At 31.5% G+C, this 15,974-nt stretch overlaps 1 protein-coding gene across 10 annotated transcripts in view; it reads right to left on the reverse strand.

Annotated features, from left to right (window-relative positions):
• Nucleotides 1-12,182: 12,182 nt before the first annotated feature.
• Gale (UDP-galactose 4'-epimerase) overlaps nt 12,183-15,974 on the reverse strand; it is a 58,756-nt gene continuing 54,964 nt past the window's right edge. For 3 of the 10 annotated variants that reach the window (XM_080163283.1, XM_080163289.1, XM_080163285.1), the window contains exon 15: nt 12,186-12,824. In XM_080163283.1, coding sequence (XP_080019409.1) covers nt 12,739-12,824 — 86 coding nt within the window. In that variant the 3' untranslated portion in view covers nt 12,186-12,738. Of the gene's footprint in view, nt 12,825-13,650; nt 15,855-15,974 lie in introns of those variants that run through there. The other 7 variants (XR_013880401.1, XR_013880402.1, XM_080163286.1 and 4 more) reach the window with 5 other exon arrangements.

Genomic DNA, 15,974 nt, shown 5'->3' on the forward strand with positions numbered 1-15,974 from the left:
TACGTTTAAAAGGGGGACACAACTGAAGCTTTTTTGATGCTGGGGGGGGGGGGGGGGGTTCTCCGGAACCACTTGATGAACCATGCAAATTTTTTGGACTTAAGCTTTTAGGGGTATGAACATCTTATGGTTTCAAAGTCAACCCCCTACCCCCATCCTCTAGCCCCCTGGGGCTCAAAACCCCCCTAAAAATGAACATAACCTTAATTTTCTCAGAAACCATTTGACCAATAGGGATGATTTCTTAAACTTAAGCTTTTATGGTTATAAACTAACTTCTAGTTTAGAAGTCACCCCCCTGCCGCCTACTCCTAGCCCTCCGGGGCTCAAAAAAACCCTAAAAATGAACCTAACCTTAATTTTCTCAGAAACCATTTGACCAATAGAGATGAATTCTTAAACTTAAGCCTTTATGGTTATAAACTAGCTTTTGGTATAGAAGTCACCCCCCTGCTGCTAACCCCTAGTCCTCCGGGGATCAAAAAAACCCATAAAAATGAACCTAACCTTTATTTTCAAGGGGGTGACTTATAATCTAGGAGTTAGCTTATAATCATAAAAGCTTAAGTTTAAGAAATCATCCCTATTAGTCAAATGGTTTCTGAGAAAATTAAGGTTAGGTTCATTTTTAGGATTTTTTGGAGCCCCGGAGGGCTAGGGGTTGGCGGCAGGGGGTGACTTAAAATCTAAAAGTTAGTTTATAACCATAAAAGCTTAAGTTTAAGAAATCATCCCTATTGGTCAAATGGTTTCTGAGAAAAATAAAGGTAGGTTCATTTTTAGGGTTTTCGGAGCCCTGGAGGGCTAGGGGTTGGCGGCAGGGGGTGACTTATAATCTAGGAGTTAGTTTATAATCATAAAAGCTTAAGTTTAAGAAATCATCCCTATTGGTCAAATGGTGTCTGAGAAAAATAAGGTTAGGTTCATTTATAGGGTGACCCCCCCTCCCCCCCCCGACTGATTAAGGTGCGGTAAGGGGCCCGACCGTAAGGGGTTAATTAAGTGAATCAGTCTGTTAGACCAATGGTAGAAACTCAGCAGATAGACGAGACAGACAGACAGGCAAGAAGAATGATCAAATTACAGTTTGACCATAATAGACAATTCATTAAATAAAATCCAATAGAGAACCTGTGAATGATCAGACAGATGGAGGGATAGACAGACAGACGGACAGACAGACAGTTTTTGAGGCATTAACAAATTAGAATTAGGCTATGCTAGATGATTCATTGAAATCCGAAAAAGAGGCAGTTAGACAGATAGACTGACAAGTGGAGTGACAGACAGACAAAAAACAGACAGACAGAGGGACAGACAGACAAAGGGGTATTGCCTAAAAACAAATTGGCTGCTATATGAATCATTAAAACCCACCATAAAAAGAAATTTACATTAGTTTCATTATTTCGATACTCAACGCCCCCCCCCCCTCCCCAACTCAAAGGGGTTTATTATTTCTTAAAACCAATAGGTGACTTCTCAGCATAATAAAATTGAAAATACTTTTTATTTCATCAATTTATCTTAAATAGAACGAAAGTTATAATCATTTTATTGTCTACAAGAAAAATGCTTTGAGTAAAAATCAACCTAATTGTCAGTAAAAACGTCATATTTATGCATATTTACACAGTAAATAAATTTTAAAATTGTATTCTATTGTAATGAATAACTTAAGGGGGTTGTATGAATTATAAAAAACCTAAAAAAAACCTAATTTGGTTAAATTAGTCCACGTAAAGATTGATTTAGTACAGTACGTATGAATAAGTTGTCAATTTCCTGCCAGAGTCCTTGTGACACAACATCAGATGATAATCACAATTATGATGTATGTCCTATCCATAGAATATATTTCGTCAATGATAAGTTGTAACCCTTAACCACGATTTGGTCACAAATTTAGACATGCCAATAAACACAAAAGAAGGGTCAAACATCCTGAATATCATGTACGATTCATTTTTACTTTTTTAGCAACGTTTAAAGATGTCTTAGTGGCATAGCAACTCTACCAACAAGACCTTATGTTAATTTTAAACATGTTGATTTTCATATTTTGACTTATTTCTTACGCTATGAAATTGTATTAGCATGATTTTTAAAAATATTGATTCATGGAACGATTAGGTTACATGCATGTAATACATCATCATAATCGCTTTTATGATGCTGCCATCCTTGTTTTAAATTCAAATTAATGTTGATGTGCTACTTATAGAAATAATTGACATTTTTTACTATAAATATTTTGTATGATGATGTAAGCAATATTTTTATACCATATAAGCCAGATATAACGAGGGGATATTTTTTGTTGGTTGCAGCAAATCAACTTTACATTTAGGGTTTGTTTGAAAATAACAAAGTTTTTTTTTAAATATGGAAAATGTAATAGTATTTTCCATTATGGCTTCAAAATTTATTAATATTCTCTGCCATACTGAAATCATGTGTATCAATTTTCCACGAATATTAATATAAAAATCATAAAATTATTATGAGTTTTTTTTAGCCCGGACTTTCTGCCACTCAGGGTTAACAAAACCTGTTTCAATCTTATAATTTTTATTTTAATATTCGCGGAAAGCTATGATAAATAACTAATAAAACATACAGTATGACAAATCTATACATATAATTTGGTTTTGGTTTGTACAGGGATCATAAGGGATAAGACAATAGGTGATAAATTAAGGCATACCACCAAATCTGTAGATCAAAATAATCGATATGAAAGTTTGGACATTACTAGTGCTCTTACCAATCTCATTGCAATAAAAGTACCAAAATGTTTTGTTTAATTATAAGACTTCGAATACTAATGAAATTTACAATGTCCCCTCTCTGGGTCTGTGCGTCATTTCATTCAATTTAATACATATTACTGGCTGCGATGCTTATAAACAAAACTATCCTTGTTATAATACCATATCTAGATTCACTTATTTACCGCGGATTAACTCTCGTAAAATCACTCTAATCTATCTATACCCCAAACAAGGACAACAAATTCTATAAATTGAATAGTGCAGCGATTGACGGTATTGTAAGTTGTACAAGTACCCAAAGTTTATAATAGACATATTGTTGTGCCTTTATTGACAATTCTTAAAAATGGTCCTACGACAAACGCAGGAGTCCAAAACGTCGGAGTTTACAAACGCAGGAGTGGACACTTAACCTAACCTAACCTATTTTAGACCATCTTACAGGTTTTTAAAATGTCTAACCCCTGCGGGGGGCTTATTTGTACATTCATATCTTAAATCTAACCTAATCTGTATAAAAATACTTAATCAAATTAATGTTTAACACTCCTGCGTCTGTCCAATCCGACGTTTGGTACTCCTACGTTTGTACTGGAATCTTAAAAATCCTTATGCGATCGAAGCCCACAATTTATTGACGTCACGCGGTTCACCTTTTGAGACACTTTGTAAAGCTTCACTTTGTGGTAATGAATATTCAGTTACCTAATAATACCTAACTGTCACAGGAATCACTATGCAAAGTTTGAAATGTTTAGGAAATTACTTTGACGGATTTTCCTTGTTATAGAGTACCTTTGCTACAAATAATGAACAATATGAACTTGAAATAATGAAGTATTACCTTAATAAATTAATTAATAAAAGTGTTCTGTATAAATTATAATTTTAAGGTCAAATTTGAATTTCTAATAAGATAATGAATCCCATATAATTAAATTGTTATATTTAATTAATAAACTTCAACCCAAGTTAATCTTGGAATAAGGGATAAGCACGTTCAAGAAAATGTGATTAAGTTGGGTAAGGTCTTATTTCAATGACAGTCTGACAGGATTCACACCTATACGTTTTTATAAAATTGTAATCTGAAACTACAATTCTTAAATAGCCAGGAAAAGTAAGATATACAGAACGCTCTAGGATGAAGCAGCTTTTAGTACCTAATACAAATGTTCAATGATAGGCCAGTATACATTTTACCATTTGGTCGATTACAATGCATACCGGTCTATCATTGGTCATTTGTATTTTATGACGTCATTTTTAATAGGCTTTGTGTGCTGCTTTTCTAGGATTTATATGCGTTTTCTAGCGCTTCTTGTGCTTTTTGGTTCTTAACTATTTTTGTTTTGTAGAAGCCTTGTTGAACTGGTTCTATCAGGGATATTAAGGGATAAGACAATGAATGGTGAATTCATGTAAACCCCCAATAATGAAAAATAAAATAGCCATTCTGTAGAAAAAAGTTTTAAGGTTGAAAGACATAGACACTGCTAGTTTGAATTACCCAATCAAGATTCAAAGTTGCAAGTCACAAATGAGAAAACCTATTTATAAAACTTTGAATACCAGTATAGTTTACAGTCGAATGTCCTCTAATTCATACTATTCTATAAACTTTTTCCCGTTTAAATTTTAAATGATTTAATAAAGTGAAATTAAATTAATTTTTCTTGAGATGAACTATTCCTTGTCCAGGAGTTAATGACTCAATATGTTAATATTAATTAGATGATTTCTTAATCAAGAAACATTAACCTTAAGTAAAATAGGATAATTGTGTTCATATGTGGCTAAGCTAAGAATAATATTTTGCTCCTACCTTATAGTTAAACAAGGACAATAACATCCAGTAGTAATAAGGTAATAGTAGAAAGGGAAGTAAAAGTATAGGGAAGAATTTGCACTGCTAATAAAAATTGGTCCTCCCTAGCGTTAAACGATGATTTGAAACATAGACGTCCAAGGGGGGGGGGGGTAAAGGGGTGATTACCCCCCCCCCCCCCCAAATGAATTTTGGATTTTCAATTTTTATACCCCCCCCCCAAATAAAAAAAAATGCCTCTATAAAAAAAAGATTACCCCCCCCAAAATTTTTATTTTCAAAATTTTACCACCCCCAAAAAAAAGCTTGCACGCCCCTGATTTGAAAGAAAGACATAAACAATAGTAATAGAAACGCCAATAAAAATCTAATTATATGATGCTTAATTGCCTAAGGAATCAGCATTAAATCTTAAAGTTATAGGTTGATTTATTACGTAGTATGAAAATTTTAATGATATTTTGATACTCAATTTAGAACTTACTGTCAAAGAAAATCCATTCAAAGTTTAAAATTAATAGGATAATTCAATATGCATAAGTTTAAGATTTCATTAAAATTCCTGTACAAACGATACCGGCCAATATGTAGAAAAGCCCTTCTCTGTAAAGTTCCAGGGATCTGAAGGGATAAGACAATAGCCGATAAATTTATGTACATTGTAAATTCCCAATGATAATGCATAAAATTACCCCATCAGAAGATTACAATTGATGGTTGAAACGTTTGGACACTTAACTTAATAGCCCAACCAATCAAAATTCACTAGAAGTTCACAAAGTTCTTAAGCCGACGAATAAGAAAACGTAAATTATAAAACTTTGGGGACTAATATAATAATCAGCCTATTGTCCCTTCTCTCTCTGGTAAAGTGCAAAATATAATTAATTTTAGTTTAAAAGCAGCTTGTTATCTATAACTAGGTATTTTAATAAATATAATAGCCAGGCCATGAACAAATAATTTTATATAATAACATACACTTTGTTTTTAGATGGCCAATTAGGTCGAAAAATATGTACTAAGAATTTTTAGCCATACTTTAGCTGTAAATAAAAATAGATTTGTCAATCATATATCCTTCTTTTCCAATTTTTAAAGCAATTTTTTCTATAATTAAGGTCGGTCCGTCCGTAACGGTTAGCTCTTTTAGATAATTTAGGCAAGCTAAAATGTTCTATCAATTTCAAATTTTGCATGCTGATTCCTATAGCAGTAAGGTACGAGTTAAAAGCGAAGCAACTCCATAATCGTTACCAGAAAGTCAATTCTTCCATTTTAAACATGTTGATTTTTAACTTTTTTAACAACTAATTTTTATATCAAATTTCATATATATTATCAATATCCTGTATTTAAGCAGTTTTTCAATTTACTTACAATTTTGTTTCGTTCGATTTAAAAACAAATTTATATTCTGATTATTGAGTTCTGACACTCTACAAGTATCAATGTTCATTTGTCTTACCGTTTCAGAGCTTCGCTTTTATGGATGTTGTCATCCTTGTTTATCTATTTTTGCATTTGAGTGTTTTTTTGTGCGTGAAGGAGTATTCATAAATGTGTTGTCAACAAACATACCGAAAAAAGGGTTTTTGTAAGGGATGGGGTTGACATTAGACAGCAAATTATACTGGTCCCCAAAGTTGTAGCAACATGTACTCTTATTTGTTGGCTTTATTAAAGTTTGAGACTTTTATTATGTCTTGATTTGGTTGAATGAGCCACCAGTGTCAAAACTTTCTCTAAAAAATCTGGGGTGTATACTTCAATTTATATTCTATTTTTCTATACCTCAATGTCCCTTGTTTATTGGCACAATTGTACATTTTAACTATTACAACTTTTAGTATTTTTTTAAGTTACAAGGTTGTGTGATTTTTCTTGATACATTTTAAATTATTTCTTCAATATTGGTTTGTGGATTGTGTATTTAAAATCTATATATAAAAGTAAGCGGATGTCTGTAAGTCTGTCTGTCTACCAAAGGATCTTGCTAATCGCTGAGCCATTGTGAATCTCATTTTCAGTGTAGCTTCTTTTAGGTCCTAGTAAGGTTTATAGATATTTTTGGGGAGGAGAACCATCACTTTTTATAGAATCACTCCAAAAGAATGACTCCTTCAAAATAATTTTTTTATTTATTTTATTTTATCAGTTTAAATCAAAACCAATTAAATTTCCTTTTAACAAGAATGACAACATCCCTCAAAACTTTAGTCTCAATTACATTATCCCTATTGGTTGATGACTACGGGATATTTTATAAAAACTTACTTTCTTATTGAGATTAAATTATAGAGAGTCTTTAATACAGTTTCTACACTTTCAAGATTTAGTCTAAATTGAATTTCAGGGTTATTCGTTACGGACAGACGGACTGACGGACATACCGATCACAAAAAAAGCTTATGAAATTTTAACTTATATAAAAGAACACTTAGGACTCCGTATTCCTTTTCTTTCTCCCTTCTTTTTCCTCAGTCGCTGTATAATACTTCCTTTTACTATTGTGGTGTTATACCTACCATAATATGATAGAGTAGCGTTGCTACTAAAAATTTAGACTCATCATTAGACTATAAAAATTTGTATTTAAATTGAAAAGTGTTCCATCACTCCCGCGAATTAATATAATACTGCCAAAGTCAGAAAATCATTGAATTTTAGTAATGAAAAGTTGTTTATTTTATTTCTTGATTAAATACAAACTGCCTTGAAAATAGATATATTCTTTATATAAAAACATGGATACATTTTAATATATTACCCCTCAATATGTATTTATATTTTGCGAATACTTTCATATTTGTTTTTTGATTAATATACTTCTTATATAAAAGTAACAGGAGTCTTTCTGTGTGTCTATTTGTACCAACGCATCTCGCTAACTTCTGGTCCAATGGTTCTTATATACAGTGAAGCTTCTTATATGTCATGGAAAGGATTTTGGGCGGGGAGGATACGACAAGTCTCCCAAGAAAAATCGCCCCCAAAGGCCTCTTGTGGCGTACACGCTTGTTATTGGCAGTTCCTTTAAAACTGGTTATAATGTGTAAGTGATGACACACCATATTGAAATGGTTCACCTTGATTTTGTGTGTTTAACGTTTACCTAGGTATATTATAGCCTTAAAGGTGTTTCCATAAAGCTGATTTTATTTTAAGCATTCCAGCTACTCTATAATATTCATTTTCCGGCTTTCAACCAATAGCTCGTTTATTAATTTTAAGTAATACAGTCTCTGTGGAGTTTACCTGAGCATCCTCTAGGTAATGTGTACTTCTTTCCTAAAATAAAGTTTCTATATTTTGCTGAGAACGTTTTTAATAAGTCTTAGTATGTTCTTTTTTTCATTTTTGATAAATTTGTATTTTCTCTTTGGTAAATCATGTAAAGATTACCACTTTTTATGGAAATCTTTTAAGCATACCACATATTTTTTTTTTTTAAATCTCGCCTCGTCATTCTGTTTGATTAGATTTGAAATCAATTACTAAAATATGTATTTTCATCACCGTAAATAATGCTCCAAATTCATATTGTTTTAGGGATGAAAATTTCAAAAGATTTCATTGAATTTTTCTATCCGTAAAATAAATGATTAATGATAATTGATTAACACTTGTATGTGAACGTAATATAGAAAATTAGTTGCGTGCGCAGGTTAAATCCAGTTGAAAAGGAAAACAGTTTAAGGAGAATATTGACACTTTCCTACCCCCTTCCTTACTAACACTAATTATTTGATAGTTATCGAAATTCTACCTTCAGTCACCATTAATTTGTATAGTAATAGCAGAAAGCAAGGCCTTTATTTTGCAAAATCTATTTTGAAAATCATTAAATATAGCTTTTATGACCAAGTCCAGACGTACAGTACTGTACCAGTTTCATTATGAAAGTTTGAAACCAGCGAAATATTACATGACAAGGATGACAATATCCTCAAAAAGGCAAAGAACATCACAAAAAGATAATCTTCATTTATAAAAGTGTACGCGTCAAATATACAGACAGTCATATTGAGTTATTGAATAAATTCGTATTAGGACATTTTAGGATTTATCCTCTACAGCAGCAGTATACAAATTATATGTTCCTTCCAGACGTACCAACGTATGCAGAGCATCATAGAGGATCTTCCCAAAAATGCTTAGCTTTCTATCTATAATAAAAACTGATAAAATTACACCTTTCCCATAGAACTTTTACGTTTCCAATATAGCATTACAAACAGATTAAGTTAATTGAATACTGGATGTTCATTTCATTGGGAAACACCTGTCACCTATCTTAAATAGAAGCCAAGAAAATCATGATTTTGCCCATAATTCTTCAGAAGTACAGACGGACATTCAGAGTTATAGAGTAGCTTGTCTACCAATAATGAAGCATGTAAATATATTCTGGCAGACGTATTGATATATTTTCAAGGGTACTTCAACTATATTCACCCAGATAAACTATTACAAACTATACATAATACAAATATATTATGTATATAATGTAAAACAGTTAGATACACAAAAGGATTACTGTGTTACGGTAGAGATAACCTGCTAGTATAGTTTTGTGAAGATTGTCTTTTCTCTTAAATTGATTTATGAATAAGATCTTATCTCTTTATTACGTTGTTCATTTCAATATTTGGACTGTAAATTATCAGGGATCAGACAAAGGCTGATAAATAAATGGGGTATTCCTGTCCAGTTTTTTGTTTAGGAATGAATATTTCTATATTCATTCCTAAACAAAAAACTGGACAGGAATATCATTCTCATTTAAACAAAAACTCATTTTTATGCTAAAATGTGGTTTAATTTTGATTTTTAAATTTCATTTGTTTCCCTGGTATAATTTTTCTTTCTTTTAATAATTAATAAAAATTCTAAAATCTTCCAAAAAAAATTTAAAATCTTCTTAAAATGATACCCGGGATATAAATGATCATACCCGGGAAATAAATGAATATTTACATGATTTTACACAAAATTACCCCTTCTGTGGATTACATTTTGTGGTTGAAATGTTTGCACATTCAACTTATTGAACCAAACAATCAAAATTCAATAAAAGTTCCCAAAGTTGTTAATCCAACGAATAGGAAAACGTTATTATAAAACTTTTGGGACTAGTGTAATAAATAGCTCAATGTCTCTTCCCTCCCTGGTAAATTATACAGGGTGCGCCACATAAATCCGGACTTTTTTTAAACGGCCATTGCGCCAAAACTACTTGACCAATCAGAACGTTTGACCCCACTATAAAAAGCTTAGGTAATGACCTTTTTGCCCATGAAAATCTTTGGACGATGGAGGACGTGTACGCCGAGCTGGCCGCGCATATATTCAACAAGGCAGATTCGAATTGCGCAGATAAATTACCGTGGATTTATGACTTGGGCCTACTAAATCTGACCTCAGCCCATCTGTAGGTGAGATGGACTAATGTAACTTGCTAGAGATACTAACAGATACCTAGTGAAAACACTAGAAAAGACTAGAGCTCTCTATCCCAGCTGACTTGGCTGTAGTGCTCCGACAAAGTGGATCGTGGTAGATTTTAAGATGTCAAAAACGTCAAAAATCTTGAAAATTTCTCGGTTCTTGACTTCAGGGGCCCATATGGAACCTTGAAACTTGTTTTAGACTATGTATTGCGCTGATAACCCTATCTTAATCTTCATGCCATTTTTAAAAAGGTATAAAACGTTGTTCTAGCTTAACTGTGGCCCAAATGAGAGCCGCCGTGTCAAAGAGTAGCTTAAAAGATGGGTTAATTTGGATCCTACTGTTACTCACTCTATAAGGATATGTGGCCTCCCAGCAGCCCCGATCTTAATCCAATGGACTTTTGAGCCTAGAGCGCCATTAAAGCATGAACCAATAGACGCGCCCATACCAAGAAGACCTCTCTCACTGCTCCTATCATGGAGAACTTCGCCTGCTTGAACAGGGATATGGTGACCAGGGTCGGCGGGCGGTTCAGGGGGCGGGTAGAGGCGATGATTGAGGCTGGCGGCGATTTTATTGAATATTCTAATAGTCATATACCTAGTTTGCATTCCAGTTTTTAAAATTCCATAAAATCTTTAAAATTGACGATTTTATGTTCATTTGTTTCAAATTAAGAAAAAGTCCGGATTTATGTGGCGCACCCTGTATTGATACAAAGGCTAACAATCGTTGCTGTACTTGTTGATGTACATCAGTTTATCTTTCATTGTCTTATTCCTAACCTTAGGAAAACTGAGTGAATGGTCACCTTATCGCCAATGTATGATAGTTAATTTAAGTATTTTACTAATAAACTACGTATATAGTTCAATTGTACAGATTTCAATGGGTAGTTTATAAGAGTTACACCAAACAATGGATTTAGAATATACGTGTATATTAAGGTACGGGAAAATTGTCCTCAATTTAGGTTGCTATTTTCCCTGTCATTTATTGGCAAGCTTATTAATCCGGTAGGTGGGGAGAAAATGAAGTAAAGAGGGGTATGGGGTGGATCGTCATTTTTGCCTGCTGCAAGTTTCACTTTATTGGATATACATGATAATCTCCTGGAGTGATATCCAAGTAATAATAAATCCATTCACCAAATGACTTTTCCGACTTTTGTCATAGTTTATTTTTATTATGGTTATTTTCTTCATCATAATTCACAATCCCCCAGGCCCCTGCGGGGCGTTTTGGTAAAGATCCAAAGCCATTACCAAGATAAGAACCGTCTAATTACTTTAATGAGTTTTAATTACACACATCAACAAGAGAGAGGAGAGAAAGAGAGTAACAGTGAGGAATATCAGTTGAAGTCAGTTTACTTAAGTGGCTACGCTACTTGTATATACCAGACATTTTAGTTTACGACTTACTTACTTATGGGAGAGAAAATGGTATTGGTATAAAAAGGTATCCATGCTTCGTGTACAACCTCCTCCCTACCCCAGAGAAAAAGTAGTATTATCCCCTTTCCCTACGAAAAATATGGGAAATCCTAATACACTTTCATAATGAATTTTTATACCATTATAAATCTTAGACAACATAAACAAAAATTAAAAACTTTTTAACCTTTCCAATACCATTGATATCTATACCTGGCACCAGAAGTACCAGGTACCTGGAACGTACCTCAGAATTCAAACTCCCTTATGTTTCAATGCATCATGATAAAAATTACATAAAAAAAATTTGCTTATCTACAACAATTAGACACATTTTGCTAACAATTAAGGATAACATAAAGGCCGTAGCATGTACAATGTACATACATTTTCCTATCTTAGAGTATGTGATTCTATTTAATATAAATAGCTTCAACGCCCCTAGCCTCTAGGGGCTCTGTATTCTAAGAGGCAGAGAAAATGAAATGGCTAAAACCACCACAGGGCCTTTGTGAAGCTTCCCTGAAGGGGAGAAAACTAAAACGGTTCAGTGTTTGTTGAGATCTTAAGCTTTGGACAAAAAACAGAACCATTTTATCTAATAGCACACCAAAAACCGGTTAAGTTTACATTAATACACCCATATGCCACACTGAGTAAGCTGTCTTCGTGCTAGGAATTCCATTAAGGTTTAATGTCATAAACATGTATTATTTTAATATATTCAAACCAGGAATAAAGAGGGTTTATTAACATAAACATGTATTATTTTAATATATTCAAACCAGGAATAAAGATGATTTAATAACATAAACATGTATTATTTCAATATATTTAAACCAGGAATAAAGAGGGTTTAATAACATAAACATGTATTATTTTAATATAATCAGCCAATAGAGTAGGAAATATAAACACACCCTACAAAAGAAGCAAAAGCTATTTGCTAGCAGACGAAAAGGGTTTCTGCCACTTGTCTAGGATTATACATCTATACTTATACATTTATTGATTTATCATTCTCAAATAATGATATTATTAACGTTTAATAGTAGCAATGGATCTATCAGGCTAAATGAATTGAACAATTATAACATTCAATTCATTATTATCATTTATTCTAGATGTACATATAAACTTATCAGATCTTTAACAATCAGAAATTTCCTCTTTTACGTGGCAGATAAAACATTTTGAAGTTTTTAAACATCATTGTAGATTTATCAGGGATAGATCAATGCAATCAATTTTGTTGAATATTGTTATTAATATCCAGTTGTTGGGTATATCCAGTTGGACTCTTCTTCTGCCAGTTATACTCTGCTGCACCTAAAATATACATATTCTATGATATAAAGTAGTAAGATTTTATGTTTGTTTGTCCGTCAATATCCCTTAACTTCTGAACCGATCGAGTTCTCATTTTAAGAGAAGCTTCACAAAAATCATTAGAAAGTTTGGGTCTAGTCCCTTTCCTAGCAACGCTCCTTAAAAGGCGATTCTTCGTTTTTTTTTCACAGTAGCTTTTTCCCTGTGGGGCCAATTGCCTAACCCTGTGGGGCAATCACCTAACCTAACATAAAATAACCTATCAAAAGTTATTTTAAAAATACAACGAAAAATGCCACAAAATGACTATTCCCCAAAAAGTTGTTTTGATTTTAAATTCAAGTCTTAGATTTTTTCTAGCTTCCCCAGACCCTACCCCTTCAAAAATAGAATCAAGCTTCTTAAAAGTTAATGGACATACTAAATTAAATTCACATTGCATTGAATCTGCGATGCCAAATTGGGATTTTTAAAAATCATTTGCTTTAAAACCAATTAGATGGTTTGAGGTAGAAGTAAACCCCTTTTTTACCCCACCAAACCATTGAAATCCCTCATTTATCCCCCTCAAAAAAAAACTTGGATATTCTCGGTGGAGGGAGATTACCTTAATTACACCTTCCAACATGAAAACCTGCTTCCTTTCATTAGTTATTTAGGGTACAGATAGACACAAAAACACCCTTCTGATTTTATATTTAGATACCATGTTTACTTTCATTTTTATGAAAAAGCTTTGTTTGAATGTTTTGTACATGTAGATTCTTGTTATAACAATTTACCAACACCTCTTTTCTTCACCAAATCAAAAGTGTACAAAAAGACAATTTTTTTAATATTAAGTTTATTAAACACACATAAACATAACAATAAATAGTAAAATAACAAAAAAATATTAAATATAACATACAACACAAATTTATATTGAAAATTGATTTTAAAATTAAGAAACTAGAGACAAAGAAATAGGTGAATTTACACCTAATTTTAAATTAAGATTAAATAAAAGGTTAACTTTAAAGTATGTAAACAGAATGTTGGGGAACATACATTGTTCGTTCAGCCAGCATTTTGAAAATTAAAATAATGTAAATCCATAAAATAAAATGAATAGTTTCTTAGAATTTAAATTGTTTAATGTAAACTTCAAATATTTCTAACTCATTGAATTTTAAATGATAATTTTTTCTTCATTGTTAAAAACTTTATATATAAAGGGTCAAATGTAATAGGATAAATACAAAAATAATAAACAAAATATACTAAAATAAAGCAAAATTAAGTAAAAAGATATAAAAATTTTTAGAACCAAAATGATTGGGCAAGATATTTTACATTAGTAAGGAATGTGAGTTATTTGTAGTTTTCTTTAGTGGCCTTAAAATTTTGATTTATAAAACTCCTGTGTTAAAATAGACTTATTATTTTTTAGTCTTGTAAAATATATCTTTTACAGCTAGATTCTAATTTGAATTTTAAATATATAAATAATCTATAAAGTGTTTTAAGAAATCTAGGAGAGTTAAGTGGCTTAAGTAAACCGTAGTACACTCATATTCCCTTCTGTTAAAGTACTTAAAAAATTAAATGAAATTTTAGATAGGGAATGTAAATTTTTGGTAGTTGTTTTTTTAACATATTAAATGCTAATAAGATTTTAACCACAACCGCATTGATAAAAAAAAAATCAAAAACCCAAGAAACAAATCAAGTCATATGGAAAAATGGTTAAGACAGTGAAGGATTAATTAATCCTACCCCAATTGTCATGTGTAAGATCATGCATTCTGGGGGAGTATGGAGATTGATTTATCTACCATTGTCTTATCCTTCTCCTAAACAAAACCTGTCGTTTTATTTTTTTTAGATAAAAAATAAATTACTTGACTTTTAAATTGGGTTGCTTTTTTACACTTTCGATACTCTTTAACACAATTAATCTAAATTAGTAATTACATTAAGATAATAATTTAAGTAATTATTAACTTTATCAACAATTTTATAAACTAAGTATAAAGGTAAATTGAACCAAATTACATTGAATTAATTTTTGGGTCATGGATTTTATGATATGTTTTTTTCTAAAGCATAAAAAAAGAATTTTTAACAATATTTTTTAACTTACAAAAAAAAAACAAAAAAACATTAAAAAAAGATAAAAAAATATTATATAAGGCACAAAACACGGTCAAAATGTAGAACTATTTTTTTGCATATTTTAAAGAATTTTGAAATTGAGCTTCTTGCTATTTTAAGTCTTTGGTCTGTTTTGTACAATATTACTTTAATTGTAATTCAAAATCTTTATTTTCTTTTTTTAAAAATATTTTACAAATGTAATAATAAGATAAAAATTCAGTTATAGCTAAATAATAAAAATCTAAAAACCAACTTGCTATACAATTTTAAAATTTCAGTTTATTTTATTTTCAAATTTTGTTTTGTTATGTCGTAAAATTGATTTGTCAAGATTGCTAGTTTAAAAGTTTACCTATTTTTTCGTATTGTACATGGTTTAGCCTCCGTAGTTCAAATCAGAAGCTTTTTATAGTGCCTATAAAAATGACGTCATACAATACAAATGACCAATGATAGGCCATTTGACAAACTAAATTATCAATGGCAGGCCAGTGTACATTTTAATTGACCAATGGTAGGCCAGTATGGTCATCTCTTATATGCACTCTAAAAAGATTCTTTATAACAGTTGCTTTTTTATTTCACAGGGTGTTTCATTTTTTACGACATTTAACTCAAAATCTTTTAATTTTCAATTTGTTTATTGTAAAAATCTCAATAGTCTTAAAACAAGATTAACAACGACACCTATTAACTTTTTGTTTAATCAAATACTTAATAAGAACAGATCAATTAAGACGCCCTGTAAAATTAACAAAGCAAAATATGTGCGGCGGCCAAACCCTTAATTTGCAATAAAAATACATATGTACAAAAGATTGTTTTCTTAAAAATTCAGCTACTTAGCAAACCCCTTGGGGTTCTTCTCCTGCCAGGCCCAGTGGTCGCGACCTAAAAATAGAAATAGATATATAGACCAAGGACAATCACGAACACGAATAATAAGTAGCGTAACAAAAATATACTCAACTCAAAGCATTATAATATGTTTTTAAGGATAACAACTGAAGA

This window comes from Acartia tonsa, chromosome 6, assembly GCF_053477335.1.
Source record: "Acartia tonsa isolate MP-2025a chromosome 6, ASM5347733v1, whole genome shotgun sequence".
Lineage (NCBI taxonomy): Eukaryota > Metazoa > Arthropoda > Copepoda > Calanoida > Acartiidae > Acartia > Acartia tonsa.